Raw genomic sequence first — 18,537 nt, 5'->3', positions numbered from 1 at the left:
AATTGGGAAAGCAGCTATTTTTGAGGTCAAAGGTCAACTCGAGGTCAAACTTGTAAAATCATCAAATTTCATCTGAAAAATCGTCGAGTCTTTCTTCTTTTTTTTTTGTATATTGGGGCTGGCAGGATGGCCTGGCGATATGCACGCTCTCCTTCAAGCTGTCTAGCCCTGTTTGAATCCTGACCCAGCTATAAACTGTCATCCCAGTGATTCACAGGCAAGGTGGTTCATCTCATGTTCCGTCCCTCGAATGGATATTGAACAGACATCTCGTCTGCCGGTATTATTTGATGAACGTTATTAGATATCAGTGTCTTTCGTGAAGAGTAGGTGAGCATTCGCCAGCACCATGGCCAAATTCGAAATTCCTGCCATAACCAGCAGGGGTATTGCATCAACTGCACTGCTATGCCCACAGCCAATGATGCTACCCCTAAACCTTGTGCTGCACACAATACAGAAAGATAGTTGCTATATTAAATGCAAGTTGCTATATTAAGGTGCCAAAACAGATTCTTGCAACGACAGACCAATCAGCCTGCTCCCAATAATCAACAAGGTCATGGAATCAATCATTGCTTCTGACATCAAATCCTTCATCTTCTCCAATGGCTTGATCTCGGATCATCAATTTGGATTCAGACCAGGTCATTCTACTCTGGACATGCTGCTTCCACTGTCTCAACAATGGATGGAGGTCCTCAATGCCAAACAGGAAATCAGAGCTGTCTCCCTTGACATATCACGTGCCTTTGATACGGTATGGCACCCCGCTCTGCTCACCAAACTCTCCTCCGATGGTATCCATGTAAATCTCCACTCATGGCTTGCGGACTTCCTCTCTGGTCGTCGGCAATGTGTGGCCCTGAATGGATTTCTCTCATCTCCCTTTCCTGTTCAGGCTGGAGTTCCCCAAGGCAGTGTTCTGGGCCCTGTGCTTTTTCTGGTCTTCATCAATGATCTCTCTGACTGGTGTGTACCCCAGTTTAGAATAGGTACACCGTATCCATGCGTGTCATAAGAGGCGACTAAAAGGGTTGGCGTCAGGAAGGGCATCCGGCCATAAAAACATTGCCTCAAAAAGGGAACCATGACAATTACATATGGGCAGGGTACAGCGAAAAGTACCCCGTGGGGTACCTCACTACCTCTCGTCAAAACTCAAGGTGGGGAACCCGATCGAAGCAAGGGTGGAAATCGCTCCATTTATTACGACGAAACGTCTGATGCCCCACATGGAGATCGGTTTCTGAGGTTTGGGACATGGAATGTAGGGACAATGACAAGGGAGATCAGGAGAAGTGGTGGAAGTATTGGTCAGAAGAAGAGTGGACATATGTTGTGTGCAGGAGACGAGATGGAAGGGAAGTGATGTGAGAATGGTGAAGGGTAGGCAGGGACAGAAATACAAGTTTGTGTGGCAAGGATGCCCAGAAGGGGTGCAGGGTGTTGGTGTCCTGTTTTCTGAGGAGTTTGTAGACAGTGTGGTGAGTGTGATGAGAGTGAGTGAAAGGTTGATGATGGTGAAAATGATGATTGGAAAGCTCTTGGTGAACGTCATCTCGGGATATGCTCCGCAGGTCAGTCGGAGCGATGAAGAGAGGGACAAGTTCTGGTGTGCGATAGAGAAGCTGATGGAAAACGTGAAAGATGAGGAAGTTGTTGTGGTAGGAGGAGACCTAAATGGACATGTGGGAAGGAGTATAGACTGTTTTGAGGGAGTTCATGGGGGTTCGGGATATGGTGTGAGAAATGGAGAAGGTGAAAGGATTTTGGAGTTTGTGATGGAGCTGATTTGTTGATTTGTAATACTCAGTTCCAGAAAGAGGATAATAAGCTTGTTACATACACGTCAGGTAGGTCGACGACAACCGTTGACTACCTGATGGTGCGTAGGCGAGATAGGGGGCACCTCCGGGACTCAAAGGTGATCCCAGGGGAGGAGGCTGTTTCACAGCACCACTTGGTTGTCTGCGACATAAGGGTGAAAGGTGCGAGGAGAGCTCAGCGGTTGAAGTACCAACCGAGAATGAAGGTGTGGAGGTTGAAAGAGGTGACAGTGAGGGAGGCATTAAAAGAGAGGCTGAGTATGGCAGAGGATGATGTGGTTGAGCTTGAAAGTGATTGGATGTCAATGATAGTCTGTTGGGAGCCGTTGGTGAGGTATGTGGATGGACTAAAGGACCACCGAGGCACTCGGAAACATGTTGGTGGGATGATGAAGTTGGAAAGAGGATTTGCCGACAAGAGGAAGAAGTTCAAGGAGTGGCAGAAGGCAAAGGGTACGGGGGCAGAAAAGGCAGAACATGAAAGTTGTAAAGCAGCCAAGAAGGCTGCAAAGAAAGAGGTAGCAAAGGCGCAGGAGGCATGTAGGAAAATGTTGGAGAACGCTTGGATTTAGAAGAGGGTCAGAGAGCAGTATTCAGGATTGCAAAGCAGAGAGCGAAAGAGAGGTGCGATGTGATGGGATGGATTCCAACAAGCTGAGTTGCTTGAAGGATGAAGTGGGACAAATCGTTGTGGACCCAGATGGAATTAAAGGAAGATGGAAGAGATATATGGAAATGCTGTTGAATGCAGAGAATGAATGGGACGGCAACATCGAGAGTAACCCAGTTTTAGGACTGGCAGAGAAAATAACAGAGAATGAAGTTGAGGAAGCGAAAAAATGAATGAAGAGTAGAAAAGCAGGAGGGCCGACGGGAGTTGCAGGAGATATGTTGAAGGCAGCGGGAAGTTGGGGTGTGAAGAGAATGACAGAGATCTGTAATCTGGTGGTGAAAGAAGGCCGCATGCCAGTGGATTGGGAACTGAGTACCCTCGTCCCTCCATGCAAGGGGAAAGGTGACCCTCTGGACTGTGGCTCGTATTGAGCGATAAAGTTATTGGAGCATGGAATGAAGGTATTGGAAAGGGTGTTGGAGAGGAGGACAAGGAAGAAAGTGAAGATCGACAAAATGCAGTTTGGATTTATGCCAGGAAGAGGAACAACAGACACGCTTTTTATTGTAAGGCAGTTGCAGGAGAAGTACATGGAGAAGAGGAAGAAGTTGTTTCTTGGGTTTGTTGTTTTGGAGAAAGCATTCGATAGGGTTCCACTCGAAGTTGTGACATGGGCATTGAGGAAGTTAGAAGTGGAGGAATTGTTTTTCAGAGTTGTGATGGCAATGTACGAGACAGCGTGCACAGCTGTAAGGACGAAGGGCGGGAACAGTGGTGAATTTGAGGTGAAGGTGGGAGTGCATCACGGGTCGGTACTAAGTCCACTACTATTTGTAGCTGTGATGGAGGTGCTGGCTCGGAATGTAAATGAGGGTCTACCGTGGGAGGTTTTTGTATGCAGATGATCTGGTGTTGATTGCGGAAAGTATGGATGGACTGAAGGAGAAGATGAACAAGTGGAAGGAATGTATGGAGACAAAAGGTCTGTCGGTGAATATCGGGAAAACGAAGGTGATGGCAAGTGGTAAAGCATGTGGTGAGGTGGAAAGAACTGGGAAGTGGCCGTGTGCTGTGTGCAGGAAGGCTGTCGGAGTGAACTCCATTCAATGTACAATGTGCGCTGAGTGGGTTCATCAAAGATGTAGTGGTCGGAGAGGGTCATTAACCAGTGTGGCAGCGACATTCAGGTGTGAGGTGTGCATAGAGGGAGCTGCAGATGGAGGAAATGTTGAGTTGGATCTTGGAGACAGCGTGAAGCTGGAAGGTGTGAAAACATTTTGCTATCTAGGAGACATGCTGAATGGAGAAGGTGGATCAGACTTGGCAACGGTTGCTGGAGTGAAATGTCCATGGAAGAAGCTTCGGGAACTGAGTGGCGTGCTGACGAGGAGGGGAGTGTCATTGAAGCTGAAGGGAAAGGTATATGCTGCATGTGTGAGAAGTGTTATGATTTATGGGAGCGAGACATGGGTAATGAATGTCGAGCAACAACGAAGGCTGGAAAGGGTGGAAATGCGAATGGTTCGGTGGATGTGCGGAGTATCATTGAGAGAGAGGAAGACAAATGATGAATTGCAAAAGATGATGGGAATAGAGCCTGTGATGGATGCTGTGAAGAGAAACAGGTTGAAATGGTTTGGTCATGTGTTGAGGAAGGATGAAAGTGACTGGTTGAGAAGAGTGATGGAAATGAATGGAGAAGGATGTAGAGGATGGGGAAGACTGAGAAAGAATTGGCTGAAGGTGGTGGAAGAAGGAATGCAAACAAGGGGAGATGCAGAAAATAAGGCAAAATGGAAAAGATTGTCATGGGCCCCACAGTCACAATGGAAGTCCTTGGTGTCCTTGTGTTTTATACTTCCCCCCCCCCCCCCCTTCCCACGCCTCCTCCACACATCTCCCTGCTCTCAAATGTTGTGTTTGTGTGCTTCCCCTTCTCTCCCCATCTTGTTTTACACTCCCTCTTTTTATATATTTTGTTTGTCTGGTTGATTTGTTTGTAAAGTAAATGTTAGCTCTTTCACGAGCCTCGATTCAGTATACAAAAAAAAAAAAAAAAAAAAAAAGGCTAACCGCTGCTCCAGCAGGGAAAATGGCCTTAAAATGTCTGCTGTTGTTGTTGTCTCAATGATCTCTCCGACTCCCTGGAAAATCCTCTTTGCTGATGACTCCACTCTCTGCTGCTCCATACCTCATCCCTCAGATCAGCAGTCTGCAGCCTCCTCACTCTCTGCAGACCTGGACAAAATCTTCAGAATGATCGAACAAGTGGAACATGTCTTTCAGTCCTGACAAATCTCACACTCTTACTATGTCTCTCTGAAAAGACCGACTGGACAACCCTACCATCTACTTTCTCAACAATCTTCTCCAAGAAGTTCTGTTAATCAAGCTTTTGGGCGGCTCACTATCTGCCATGATCTTTCCTGGGAAAACCACATTTCCAAGCTGGCCTCCAAAGCCAGTCGCCGACTGGGCATCCTCCGTCATGTGAATTCCTTCCTTGGCACACCTGACCTCCTCACCACATACAAGGCTTTCATCCGCAGCTCAATGGAATTCTGTTCTCCCCTCTGGGCTGGTGCTCCCGCCTCACACCTAGCTCGGCTTCACGCTGTTGAAACCAAAGCTTTCAGAATCATTGGAATCTCCTGCGATGAAGCTAACTCCGAAGGCCTTTCACTCACTCACCGCAGGCAGGTTTGTGGTCTTTCTGTCTTCTACCGACTCCTCTCTGGCCTCGCTCCCCCCAGCTCTGTCTGTGCTCTGTCCCCCAAATATTCGTGCAGGTCGCACTAGATCTGCCTGCATCCCTCTTATGGTTAAACTGCCAAAATCAAGACTCTCTATTCACCTTCACACTTTCATTCCCCTTTTCTCCCGCCTCTGGAACAAACTCCCTCACTCTCTTCAATCCCATTACCCCCTCCAGGTCTTTAAAACAGCTGTTCACCACCATCTCTTATCTTCCCCCATCCAAAACTTTGATCTTTTCTACACCCATTAATTCACGCCAGATCCACTTTTTTGAAATACCGACTTCTTTCCTGGAATTCCTAGCAGTGTCCTCGTGTTTTGTACCACTCCCCCACCCCCCACCCCCTTTTCCATGCCTGCTCCCCCCAAGCCCTCTCCCTCCCACAGATCTCCCGATGTCCCTGCTCTCAAATGTTGTACTTGTGTGCTTCCCTCTCTCTCCCCATCTTGTCTCCTGCTCCCTTTATCATATGTTTTATGTGTCAGTTTGTCTCTTTGTGATCAATGTTAGTTCTTACATGAGCCTCAATCTTGTATACAAAAAAAATTAAATTAATTGAAGGGTTGTGGAAGAGCGGGAACACTGAATGGATCAGGACACAAAATAACAAAAGGAACTAGGAGGGGAGGGGGAAAACGTCAACGGCAGAGTTGAAGGACAAAATAGAGTGAGACTTGGACATGTAATGGATGTGGGGAGGAATGAGGGGTAAGGGAGGTTGCATGGGGTGGACAAGGTTTATACAGAAGCAAACTCTCAGGAAGACAAAACTGGAAATTTAGGTGGTTAATGGAGGTAAAGATAGTGGTTTTTTGATTGGGGTTGATCTGAGATGGTGGTGAATGGCTGTCTTGAAGACCTGGAAGGAAGAATGAGATTGAAAAGAGTGTGGAAGTTCATTCCACAGGTGGGGAAATAAGGAGGAACGAATGAGTGGGGGTGTGCAGTGATTCTGTGCAGTGATTTTGGGAGTTTCACTTGAAGGGGGTTGATGGTGGACCGCTTGCGCCTTGTGAACAGAGGCATTTGTCGGAGTAGTGGAGTCTTACTTTTCTATACGCTACCAAGGTTTTGTTAATGTGGGACTTAAACTTCGATCTCAGGTGAGCCTGCTGTTGAGGTGTGGCTCATGTGAGGACCAAAAACTCACTGGATTACGAGCTTTATGGAAATACCGAAATTTCCCATTGGTGGTGTTGTTTCATTGGTGGTTGATGCTTTGTTTGCTTTTAGATGTGATTTTACATTTTTAATTTTTTTTTATTTTGAGATAAAATTACTTATTGTTCTCAAGAAATGCTCTTCCCCATTTGTGCTCGTCACACACACAATCTGTTAACTGAAAATTATAATTGTGCCTTTTTATGGGATGATGTTCTGCTGTGATTTGTTCACCCATTTTAATATTTAAATCCTTTGTTTCCAGGTCCAAGTTAGGATAAAGACTTTTCTCGGGTTTAAGTCACAGTTATGACACCAATTTATTACCTCCGCCACCAAAGGTGGATGGAGGTTATGTTTTCACTCTTGTCTGTCTTGTCTGTCTGCTTGTTTGTCTGTTTGTCCGTTTGTGAACAAGATGTCTCAAAAGGTTGTGGACTGATTCGGACAAAATTTGGCAGCGATGTAGCATATGTGACAATGACGAAATGATTAGATTTTGGTGAAGATCCAGATTCGGATCTGGCTAGTATAATTTTTTAAGTGATTCTTCACCATTGGGAGATAGGGCCAAAAACGATACATAGCAGGATATCTCAAAAAGTTGTGCACGGATTTGGACAAAACTTTGGGTGTCTGACAAGGAAGAATCGATTCCATTTTGGTGAATATCAATATGGATTTGGATATGAGAATTATTAAATTTTTTAAAGTGATTCTTCACCCAAAATAGGGTCAAAAACGATACATAGCAGGATATCTCAAAAGGTTATGGATGGATTTGGATGGAACTTGTTGGACAGATTGTGTGTGTGACAAGGAAAAATCGAAGAATGTTTCTATGATTGCATAAATCAGTTATACATTATATAAATGCTGTGTTATTATTTTCTGGTCGACTCTGAGATGCAAAACGTAAACTGCACCAGGTGGAGGTATGCTCTCTACTGAGTGCCGTTCTAGTTATACTTGGATTGCCATTTATTTTGTCGTGAAATGTAATACTGTTGGCAGGCCCATCAAGTTTCCTTTCATTCCCTTCTGTCTATGACTGCACAGGACCTGGCAAAAGTAAGTACAGGAACCAACATCCTTCATTCTGCAACACAGATTTTTACCCCGCATGCGTGTGTGAAGCGAAAAGTGGCGTTATGCAATTGCATCATTTTGTCTGTCCACAAACATCAGCTTTTGATCGAGGAGCAACTTGATTTAAATTGAATGTTATATTTTGAACATGAATCGGAAAATGAACCTGTAGTTTAGCTGTATTTTGGCTCTGAATTAGTCCTGATGTGCGCAGAGGAGGGAGATAATATTTTTTACTCTGTCTGTCTCTCTGCTTGCCTGGCAATCAAACAAAATAGAAAATCATTCCAACCAGGAAACAACAGGCACGAATAACCAACGCACTATGTTAAATAAAGTGGTGTAAAAGACTGCATCAATCGTGGTAAAGTTCCCAAAATAGTTTTTTTGACAACCTTTAAAATCTTTGTTTTACTTCAACTGAATTAACATTTGAACAATAGAACACAAGTAGCTTTTTTGGCACTTTCAAAACCCTTCAGTTTAGCATAATTTGGACAGAATGTTTTGGTGTTTTACATCATCTCGACCAATCAAATTTGCTGCTAACAGACGCCGCCCATATCATTTTTTCTTTCTCAAGACTGCGGAGGGTACAGTGCTCTATTAACTCTGTAGTATATATATATTGTTACGGAACCCAACGTCGGCCTCTTTTCCCCTTATCGAGGGGGGATTAATCCCCTCGTCTATGACTGACCGACGTGGTCCCGGGGGTATGACATCACGCCCGGTCGGCGCTGGGTAGGGTATTAGGCCCAACCGTCCTATGACCTAAATACCAGCGCCTCTCGGTACGCAAGGAAATACTCCCGCTCACGGCCGCAGCGTAATAGATTGGTTGCGCCGAGCGAAGCGAACTGCGGCGTGAGCCGTTTATCGAAGGGGCTAAACCCGATTCATATGCGTTGGCCGAATCGCGCCACGTACACTCAATTTGGAAACCTCTAAAGCGACCGAATGTGAAGAAGAAGACAAAGTAGGAAGAACAGGGATTTATTACTAATTATTATTATTTGTACAAAACCAAAGAAACCAAGGGAGAAGGAAAGATAACGAAAGTAACTGGAAGAAGAAGAAGAGGAAGACACAGTGCAAATACTAGCTTATACTATACAGTCTTACTTAACCCAGGGACAAGACACACAAAACAAACTCACGTACACAAAAGGATGGAATGGCAGGGAGGAGAGGAAGGTTCAGCTGGAGGTGGATGGCTGGACTGACGAGGAGGTGGTATCACAAGGCGTGAAGGATGCGGGTCCGGTTGGTGTGTGCTCGAGGTGAGCAGCCGCCGACCCTTCTCGAGCGGCTTCGCACGGCGGCGTTGCTTCGCGGCCGCGGGTCGAACCTCCATTAAAGCTCAAAGCTGCGGTGGTCAAAGCTGCGGTGGTTCAAGCTGCGGTGGTTCAAAGTTCATCTCCCGTCTCTGCCGCATCTGACGCATCTCCCTCCGCAGTCCTTCCGCACCCCTTTTTATGAGGCGCGTCGCGATCAAGCCGCCGGCCTCTTAGGAACGCCCATCGGTCAGCTCGCCTTGGCCTCGATTGGTTGCGAGGGCTCACCGATCCCGCCCCTCGATGAGGCGCTGGCAGGGCCACGCCTTGTTCCTGGCGCTTGGCTGACTCCTCCCACCTTCTTCCCCGAGGCTTGACCACGTGCGTAATGGCGGGCGAATGCAGTTGGCAATGAAGGCTGGCAATTGAAAGGGGATCTATGTTATTTGAATTCGATGCAACGCAATGCATTAGTGGACCACAGAGCCTTATACTGACATTTACTAAGGACATAACTACTGAGGGAAACTTATGATTGGCTACGTGTGTGCGATGGCCTAACTAAGGACGTCCTTTGACCTTTACAATTGGAGGTATTTACAAGGAATATTTACAGCACACAAAAGGGTATATTTTACAACAAATTACACACAGGATTCTCAAATCCTCAACACTGCACCCTCATCCTCACGGGACGTCCAGGCCCGAAAACTTTAACTTTAGTGTGGCATGCAGGTGTAGTAACCCTCTACAATTAACCTGACCCTGAGTGCGACAATTTTAAAACACGAATAAATATGTCCCGCTAATTGCGTTGCACCCTGCCTAACAGTTTCACACCCACAGCTAACCGAATTGCGGAATTATTTTCAAACTAAACATGAACGGTGGGGGAGCATTATTTACAGTTAAATTATTTTGACTATTTACAAAACGCAACCAAGGACCTGTGATTTTTCTTTCAGGGAAACAAAAATAAATTCCTGTTGGGAGGGAGGAGACAGCATGCATTGCATCGACGCACCAGCACCAATAAATACCAAAGCACCAATCACCAAAACTGCACCAAAAGCACCATTTGGTGCAACAGTCACCAGTTCATAATAATGACACACAAAAAAACAACTGGTGGTGGTCTTCTTCTCTGCTGGGCCGATATTCTTCCTGATGTTTTCTCTACTTGCGGCCTATTTGGAAATAAAAGGGCACCAACGCGTCTACTTTTTATTTAGGGCCACAGGGGCCAACTGAGGGTGGTCCACCTGTCTGGCATAGGTGCCACCTTTACCCTGGGCCGCAAGTGAGATTACCTGGCCACCATGGCCGGTCCCCAGCAGAGGTGCCAGGCCCCAAAACGTGGGGTCCATAAGTGGTGCTCAGCCACAGACATGTGGTCCATAAGTGGTGCATCGATGCAAGCAGCTGGTTGCGGGGGTTCGGGCACACAATGGCGGACTCCCACACGCTCCCCTCGGTGCCCAGAGAGCACAGTCCTCGGGTGGGAGACAGGGGGACAGAAGACAGGTGAGTAATGGGTCAGGGCGCAAGGGTACACATCAAACAAGGTAATGCAGAACGAGGTGCACACGGAGAGCGAAGTGAGAAAGCTCGTCCCTAACGTACGCCCCCCACATGTGACCTACACTACCCCCCCTTGCCCCTCCCCGTATTTACAAAAACCTACACGTTTACAAATTCGTCACTACCGTCATGTCTTCCCCATATCTCCCATATACCAAATTCGTCACCACAATCCCTCTGACCAAAATTTGCCATCACCAATTCATCATCAATCCTCATAGGGAGGAAGAGATGGAACAAACAAGGACAATGTCACACCCACGTCATGATGCGTCCCACAATCCAAACATTTGCACAAAAAATAATCAAAACATGGCATGGTGTGGAGGTACGTCATCTCCTCAGGTGAGTGGATGTAGATGGTGCGAGGAGATTCCTATCCTATCTACCTTCTAAATGACATTAACACACTTTACACTACCCGGGGTCTTTCCCTGCCAATCCATTGGCCAATCTTACTCTATGCGGTTTTAAGAACCAAATTCCCATTGACCAAGCTGTGGTGCTTCATCAATTTGGGGTCTCACTCCCCCGATTCAACTCCCTGTGCCTTTGCACAATTTCAGGACTGGGTCGTGTGGCTCTCCCAGCAGGTCCACCCACCTGTACACCTCCACCACTGCAGTTGCCTCCGAGCTTACCTGCTCCTTACCCTAACCTATCTACCTGGGGAAGGCCCTCTGGTGCTCTCCCCACTCGGTGCCCTCTCTGGCACTGGGCTACCCGGGTCCGTCCTCCGGATCCTCGGGCCCCAGCCACAACTCTAACGGCTCCCAGAGCCCACCTGCGGCCTCACCTGGCCGACATCCTAACAGTGGCGGAGTGCCCATTTAACTACACACACTAACAGGCCACACGCCCAGCCATTTCCACGTCACTAATGCACCCATCCAAACACCATTCTTCCACCACGCACCACAGATGCCAATATCCAACCACAATTTACCTACTCCCTCTACCTAACTCTTAAACTACCCTCCCTGGGTATTCATGATGGGGTCCATCCTCCCCATCCACTGCCTTCGCACCATCCACTCCACTCCACTTTTCCACCATACTCACTCCACACCATCCATTCCAGACTCCATATATTCCATACTCCATGTATTCCACACAACCATTCTCCATACACCTGTATTTGCACACTTGTGCCATCACTCCTATACCTGGTGCTTCCTGAACCCTCCTTCCTCCAGGACCATTCGGTCAACACAACACACAATCACCATTACTCACTCATACACTGCCCCATACACCTGTTCATTTGCACACCTGTGCAATCACACCTGGTGCTTCCTGCACCCTCCTTCCTCCAGGCTTCTTCAATCATTCCATACAATGCACAACCACAATTGTTCCTCATGCACTGCTTCATACACTTTCGCGCTCAATACAACTCGCATCTCTCCCGAGCATTGCCTCGCAATTCCTCATTTGCTCGATATCAATACTCTCACACACACGGCATCATCTGATCTAACTACCCCCCTCTGAAACTCGCGCTTCCCAGTCGCCCCTTTAAACTAAGCACATCCCACGTCGTTATCATCCATTCTAACCTCTATGGCCCCGACTACCTGTCCAAGGTCGCTACTTAAATCTACAGTTACTTATGGTCATCTCTAGGTCCCTATACATTATCCAAACCCTCCCTCGGTGAGCTTACACTGCCATAAACCCCATAGCTAGTGCTCATGTGCACCGCATGTGTGCGGGATGGTGGATTTGCCATCCCACCACATCGGGCATCTTCCACTATAAATTTCGCTCATCAAATTCCAACCAATCAAAAATTTTCCAATCGCAAATTCCCTATCCCTACCAAATGTCCTTTAACTTGAGCCTCGGTGCGTCGTTACCTTCGCAAAGCTCGGCTTCGCAAAGCCGAGCAATGAATGCGGGTGGTTCGTTGCCGGCGGTTGGGTCCGTCCGGCATTCGGTGCGGGGAAGGAGGTTTACTCGGGCCGAGATTCCACGCACCATCTCGGCACGGAACCGCCGATGCCCCAATCTCGGCCGGCCGGAACGCCACGACCACAAGGGGTCGCGGTGTCGACCCTTCCTAGGTGTCCTCGAACCGGGCCGCCTGCTCCGCTTAGCTGAGCAAGGACGCGACCGTTTAGAGCGAGGCCCGGCATGGATCGCGTACGGCGGTTCCTTCAAAACCGCCGTGGTTACGATCCCCGCTGGTTCCCGCTGCGCACAAAGCCCGGCACGAACCGAGGGCTCGCTTCGGCTGCAAGTCGATCTAACCGCTGCTCCGTTTAACGTCGATGCTCCACTTGCATGCTCACACCACGCGTTCCGTTCCCTGCTCACACATCCAGCTGTCTCCATACTCTTCGTCATTGCACCTTCTCTTACACACCCCCCAGGTACACTCATAGACTTCGTCACACACCTGACCACCGCACACCTTGGCACACACGTCGTTCGTACACCTCACCAACACACCTCTTCGCGCCCACTCCTCGGTCACATCCTCTGTGACAACCACGGGTGTGCACTCACCTGCACACCCAATCACGTGCCTCACTACCAACTCAAGTGTGCATTCCCACACGCGCTCGACCATTCCAGGTGTTCATCCTTCCATTCCAGGTGTGCATCCTCTCTCACCTGCTACAACCAACTCATGCTCCGTGTCACTCTCACTACTCTCACCACCACACTCGGTCGCGCATTCACCCTTACTCTCGACAGCGCACTCTGTAAGCATGCACCCGTCCGTTGCACACCTTTCTCGTGCATCCTCTTGTGCACACTCTCCCGTTACGCCCTCCGTAACACTCACCACAGGTGTGCATTCTTCCGTTACATCCCCTGTAACACTTCCCATCACGTGCTTCCATGTGCCCCCCCCGCACACGTGCCACGACCAACTCACTCTCGACAGCACACTCACTCCTTGGCGTGCACTTTTTCCTCACACACCCCATAGTCGGACATCCTCGCACACCTCCTCCTTCCCACTCTGTACCTGTTGCACACTTTACCAGCGGCCTCTCACGAACACCCGGGTCTACACCAACACCCAAGCCGACTGAATCTCCCCTCACACCATATACATTTCCGAGTATATCGCCACTCACCTCGGCACCTCGTCTCCGCTCCTCCTCCGCCACCTGCAAACTCTTTATTTGGTTAGTAAGCACATAATCATGATTTGAGTACAAACCTTGCACCAATTCCATCACCTTCTCCTTTATCTCTCTCTTAGTTTCCCTCCGTCTCTTCTTAATTTCACTCACCCCCTCTTCCACATCCTCTAATTTTTGCTTCACCTCTTTCATTTCCCGGTGCGCCCCCTCAATTTCTTCCTCTAATGCCACCTTAGTCGTCTCTATGTGCGTCCTTACCTCCCGTTCTTTCGTCTCCATTGCCTCCGTTACCTCGTCCAACCTCTTTGTCAACCCCTCATGTACCATCTGACATTCCCTCTTTGTCGCTATAAGTTCCTTTTTTATTTCTTTCTGTGTCGCCTTTAACCCCCCGATTACCGCAGTGTTCTTCTCCACTTGCTCTACTAATTCCTTTTGTCCCACTGTCAGCTGCTCTACTCCCCTCGTTAGATCTTCTATGCCCCCTCTGTAACCTAACCGTCCTATTTCTCACCTCTTTCTCCATACGCTCCTCACCTCGCTTTACCTCCTCGCGTACCCCTGCGAAATCCTCGCCCACACCTCGTCTGATCTCCTCTCCCATTTCTCCCATCTCCTTGGTAGAGGCTGCCCTCATCTGCTCCAAATCATTCCTCTGGGCATCCAATCTAGTTTCCAACCCGATTTTCACCTCCTCTATCTGATCTCCCATCTTCTTAATTTCCCGGGCGGATTGCTCCCCTATTTCCCTCAATTTGCCTTCCATAATATTTTCTAACCCCCCTAACCCATTCTTCACCTCTTTCATCTGGTTCTCCTGGGCAGCCATTCTATTTTCCAACCCCGTTAACCCCTCCTTCATTTCCCCCATTTGATTACCCATGTCCTCCAGTTGTCCCCCTAATTTACCTTCGAGCCCTTCCAACCTGTTGTCCAACCCCTCAAATTTGGCTTCTCGTCCCCCGATTTGATTTTGCAATCCCCCAAATTTACTGTCTAAACCCTCAAAATTTATTGTCTAGCCGTTCACTGGTACCCCTTGCTTCGTCCCTCATTGCTCCCATTTGGCCTCCCAATTGCTCACTATCAGCCCTTATTCTGTTTTCCATTCGTTCCAATTGTTCTCCTATCCCTATTTGCACGGCGGTCTCCTTGATTCCTTCTGTCATTATTTTATTATCCTTCCTTCTTCCTTGGTTTCTTTGGTCCTGTAAATAGTAATAAATTATAATCGTATTTAAAACCTTTTTTTTGTCTTCTTCTTCTTCTTCTTCTTCTTCTTCACATCCGCGTCGTCTTTGTCTTTTCCAAATTGAATATCTGTGGCACGATTTGGCCCACGTTTAAGGAATCGGGTCTTAGTCATTGTTAATAGTTCGGGCCGCGGCCGCCATCCGCTCGGCAATCCATTAACATCTTATCCGCGGTCCGTAACAATATATATATAGTCGGACCTCGACATTCGCGGACCCCATGTACTTGCGGTTCATAACAAGTAACCTGCTTTGCTGTGCTCCATGTATTCACGGGGTAACAAATTTTATTTTATTTTATTTTTACATCGTGATTGGTCTCCTGCAGTATATCCACCACCACTGATATTAATTCAGCTTAGGAATACTTCCACATTCAATTGTTGTGGATCAAGACTTCCACTTCCACATTCAATTGTTCCAACTGTTGCGGATCTCGGTCGTCGGCGCTCCCCGTTTCAAGGGGGGGGGGGGGGTTAATCCCCTTGTCCTTTTAGCTGGCTGACCCAAGTCCTGGGGGTTATAACGTCCTTCCCGGCGCGGCGTTAGATAGGGTTTGTTAGGCCTAGGGGTTCACTACTACCTAAGTACCAACGCCGGCCGGAATCGAGGGAATAACTCCCGCTCGAACCACGGATGCGATGGAAAATGCCGTCCGGATAGCAATCCGCGATCCGAGCTATTAACAAAGAGACTAAACCCGATTCTGAGCAGTTTCAATCGTGCCACGTTTACCCAATGATAGAAGGGACGGATGCTATCGGATGGAGAGGAAACCAGAGGGTAGGAAGAACAAAGATGGGTTTATTAACAAATATACAGAAAGAAAAAGGAAACGAAAGAATGTACAGGAAAGGAAGAGGAAGAAGCAGCACACAGGGCAGTCTTATAACAGTCTTATTCTAATACCCCAGACAAACATACACACTCACACGGGGATTGTAGCTGGTAGATGGTCAGGTAGAGGGTCCAGGCTCCAGTCGACTCCAGTCCAGGCTCCGGTCCAGCGGCGAAACCCGGCAGGCAGCTCCGCGCGTAGTTGGATGCGAGCGGACAGTTTAGATAACGGGGGAGGCTGGTGTCCTTCGTACGTAATATTTGCACGTTCGTGCTGCACACCCCCTCCCCAAAGTCCTCTTAATCAGCGCCAGCGAGTGAGTCCTTAACAAGCGCTGCCGTATCTCTCCAACAAGCGCGCCTCCGACAAGTCCTCCAAGTTCTTTGAAAATGCGCTCTCTCCCATCCGAGTCCTTTCACAAAGGTGCGCTCCATATCAGTCCTGTTACAACGCAATCAGCGCGCTCTCCCGACAAAGTCCGTGTGCGCAGTCTCCTCGGTGTTGGCTTAGCGGTTAGGGTGCCGGCTTGGAATCCTCGGATCCTGGGTTCGAATCCCGATCGATCGCTGAATTAACCCCAAGGGGGTTGACTCAGCCTGTCATCCTTCCGAGGTCGGCAAATTGAGTAACAGCTTGCTGGGATGAATGATCACGGTGTGTACCCCGATTTAGAATAGGTACACCGTATCCCTGCGCATCGTATGAGCGTGACCAAGGGGTGGTGTCAGGAAGGGCATCCGGCCATAAAAACATGGCCTCCAACAGGGAACCATGATTGTCATGGGGCCCGCAAGGCTAACCCCCGCTCTAGTGGGGAAAATGGCCTTAAAACGACCATTCATTCATTCATTCATTTAGGAATACTTCTACAGAACCCTGCTCTCTCTTATGCACAGATTCATCCCATCTCTTCAATCATTATCTTAACCATCCTCCTGCTCTTGGTACTCTGAATTCTGTGGTGAGGCAGTTGCTTTAAAACAACTTGCATTCTCTTCCTGGAAGGCGAATCCAACTGAAGACAACCTCGGATCATTCCACAAAGCTCGCAACAAGTGTGTCTACTCTCTGGAGAGCCTTAAAACCTTAAAATGGCCTTAAAACGACCATTCATTTATTCATTCATTTAGGAATACTTCTACAGAACCCTGCTCTCTCTTATGCACAGATTCATCCCATCTCTTCAATTATTATCTTAACCATCCTCCTGCTCTTGGTACTCTGAATTCTGTGGTGAGGCAGTTGCTTTAAAACAACTTGCATTCTCTGCCTGGAAGGCGAATCCAACTGAAGACAACCTCGGATCATTCCACAAAGCTCGCAACAAGTGTGTCTACTCTCTGGAGAGCCAGAAAACAACATCTGTCCAATCTCAAGAATGAGCTTTCAAACTTGCCTTCTTCCTCTAAAACCTGGTGGTGCCTTGTCAAGACTTGCACCCTCTATCCTCTCCCTGCTTTGTCCCCCTCAGGTATCTGCTAGATGCACATAGTCTAGCAGCAACACCACTCCTAGTGAAACTGCCTAAATCCAGAACCACTGCTTAGCTCCCACTCATTTATTCCACTCTCTTCCCACCTGTGGAACCACCTTCCACACTCTTCAATCTCATTCTTCCTTTCAGGTCTTAAGGATAGCTGTTCACCACCATCTCTAGTCACCCTCGTCCACAATGATATTTTCTACACCTGGCACCTCTCCCAAAAATCTGGCTGATGTATCCATCATGTCCACCCTTTGTGTTCTCCCTTGCCCCCTCATCATTGCCTGCATCCCTTGTTTGTCCGTCTCAGTCTATTTTCTCCCACCACCCTGCTGTTGGCGTTTCCCATTTCTGCTGCTGTTCCCTTTGTTATGTTGTGTCCTGAATTGTTTTGTGTTGCCTAGACAACGTAGTAAACTCCCGCCCCTCCCCCATACCCGCACCCATTCAAACTATCCCCCAGATTCTCGGATTCGAAATTCGCGACACTTTCCATGAACGTATCTCCCTGCGAATATCAGGTTCCGACTGTATATACTGTCATGCAACTCCGATTAACACCAGAGTTGCGGATGCCGATCACGAAGGCTTTAACTCCCGAGGCGGAAGCTCAATAGCGGATTCCAAAATCAACACCTAAAACCCTTAAGTGCGCGGAATGGAGGGGAACGGCGAGAGCCCCACAGCCTTATCTATTAAAATCAAACACCCGGTAAACTGCGTTCAGTATTTTCAGAAAATAATTCAAGGATTTATTCGGGAGAAGCAAAGACAGGAAAAAGCACGCGCCGGTAATGAATATCCTAAATCGGGATCCCGCGCACCAGACCTCAAACACAATACGAGGGGGATATGAATACCAAAGAAACACGTCTTTTATGTCAAAATGTACGCGGATGCGGCTTTATCTTGTCTTTGTCGTCTTGGTGGCTGCCGTCCAACACCGCTCCTTCCGGCCCGATCGCACACCACGAGGTCCCTCGCTCCAAGTCCCACAAGGCCTCGCTCCAAGCGCCACGCGTCCTATGCAGGCTAGCGGCTCCACACGAGGTCGACTCGGACCAACGTCCTGACGCGTCTCAAACCCAACTGCTCAAAACGGACTCGGGCTCTGCACCCAAACTGCGAACTGCGCACTGCTTGGGCTCTCTGCGCTCAACTCGAACTCCTGATCCAACTCCAGCAAAGGCGTCCGATGCTCACTCAGCTCGTGCTGAACTCAGGATCTCAACTCGGGATCCAACTCTCCGGACTGCCTCTCTCAACTGAACTCAGGATCTCAACTCGACTCGGGTGCACACGAACTCTTGACTCAGACCTCACTCAACGTGCTGAACTCTCTACTGCGGAAAATGGCGTCCGGCCCTCGGTAATATCTCTGCCGATGACGTCAGCATTGGCGCACTCCTCAGCCAATCAGAGCCTCCCCCGGCTCGCCGGCTTGTCCAGGGGCACGCCCACTGCACCACTGCCACTCTCGTCCCCGACTCCGTGGTCACAGCACGTGCTATGCGAGGTGGGTAGGCCTCTCGAAGGTGTAAATGGTGGCGGCCA

At 48.4% G+C, this 18,537-nt stretch overlaps 1 protein-coding gene across 2 annotated transcripts in view; it reads left to right on the top strand.

Moving 5' to 3' along the window:
- Positions 1–18,537, top strand: part of ASZ1 (ankyrin repeat, SAM and basic leucine zipper domain containing 1) — a 144,733-nt gene that overhangs the window by 99,949 nt on the left and 26,247 nt on the right. For both annotated transcript variants that reach the window (XM_068097607.2, XM_078776200.1), the window contains exon 9: positions 7,376–7,432. In XM_068097607.2, the coding sequence (XP_067953708.2) occupies positions 7,376–7,432 (57 nt within the window). The remainder of the gene's footprint in view (positions 1–7,375; positions 7,433–18,537) is intronic.

The sequence above is a fragment of the Myxine glutinosa genome, chromosome 4 (genome assembly GCF_964187855.1).
Source record: "Myxine glutinosa chromosome 4, kmMyxGlut1.1, whole genome shotgun sequence".
NCBI classification, from domain to species: domain Eukaryota; kingdom Metazoa; phylum Chordata; class Myxini; order Myxiniformes; family Myxinidae; genus Myxine; species Myxine glutinosa.
The sequence above is the reverse complement of the archived record's forward strand: the minus strand, read 5'-3'. Positions and strand labels throughout refer to the sequence as shown.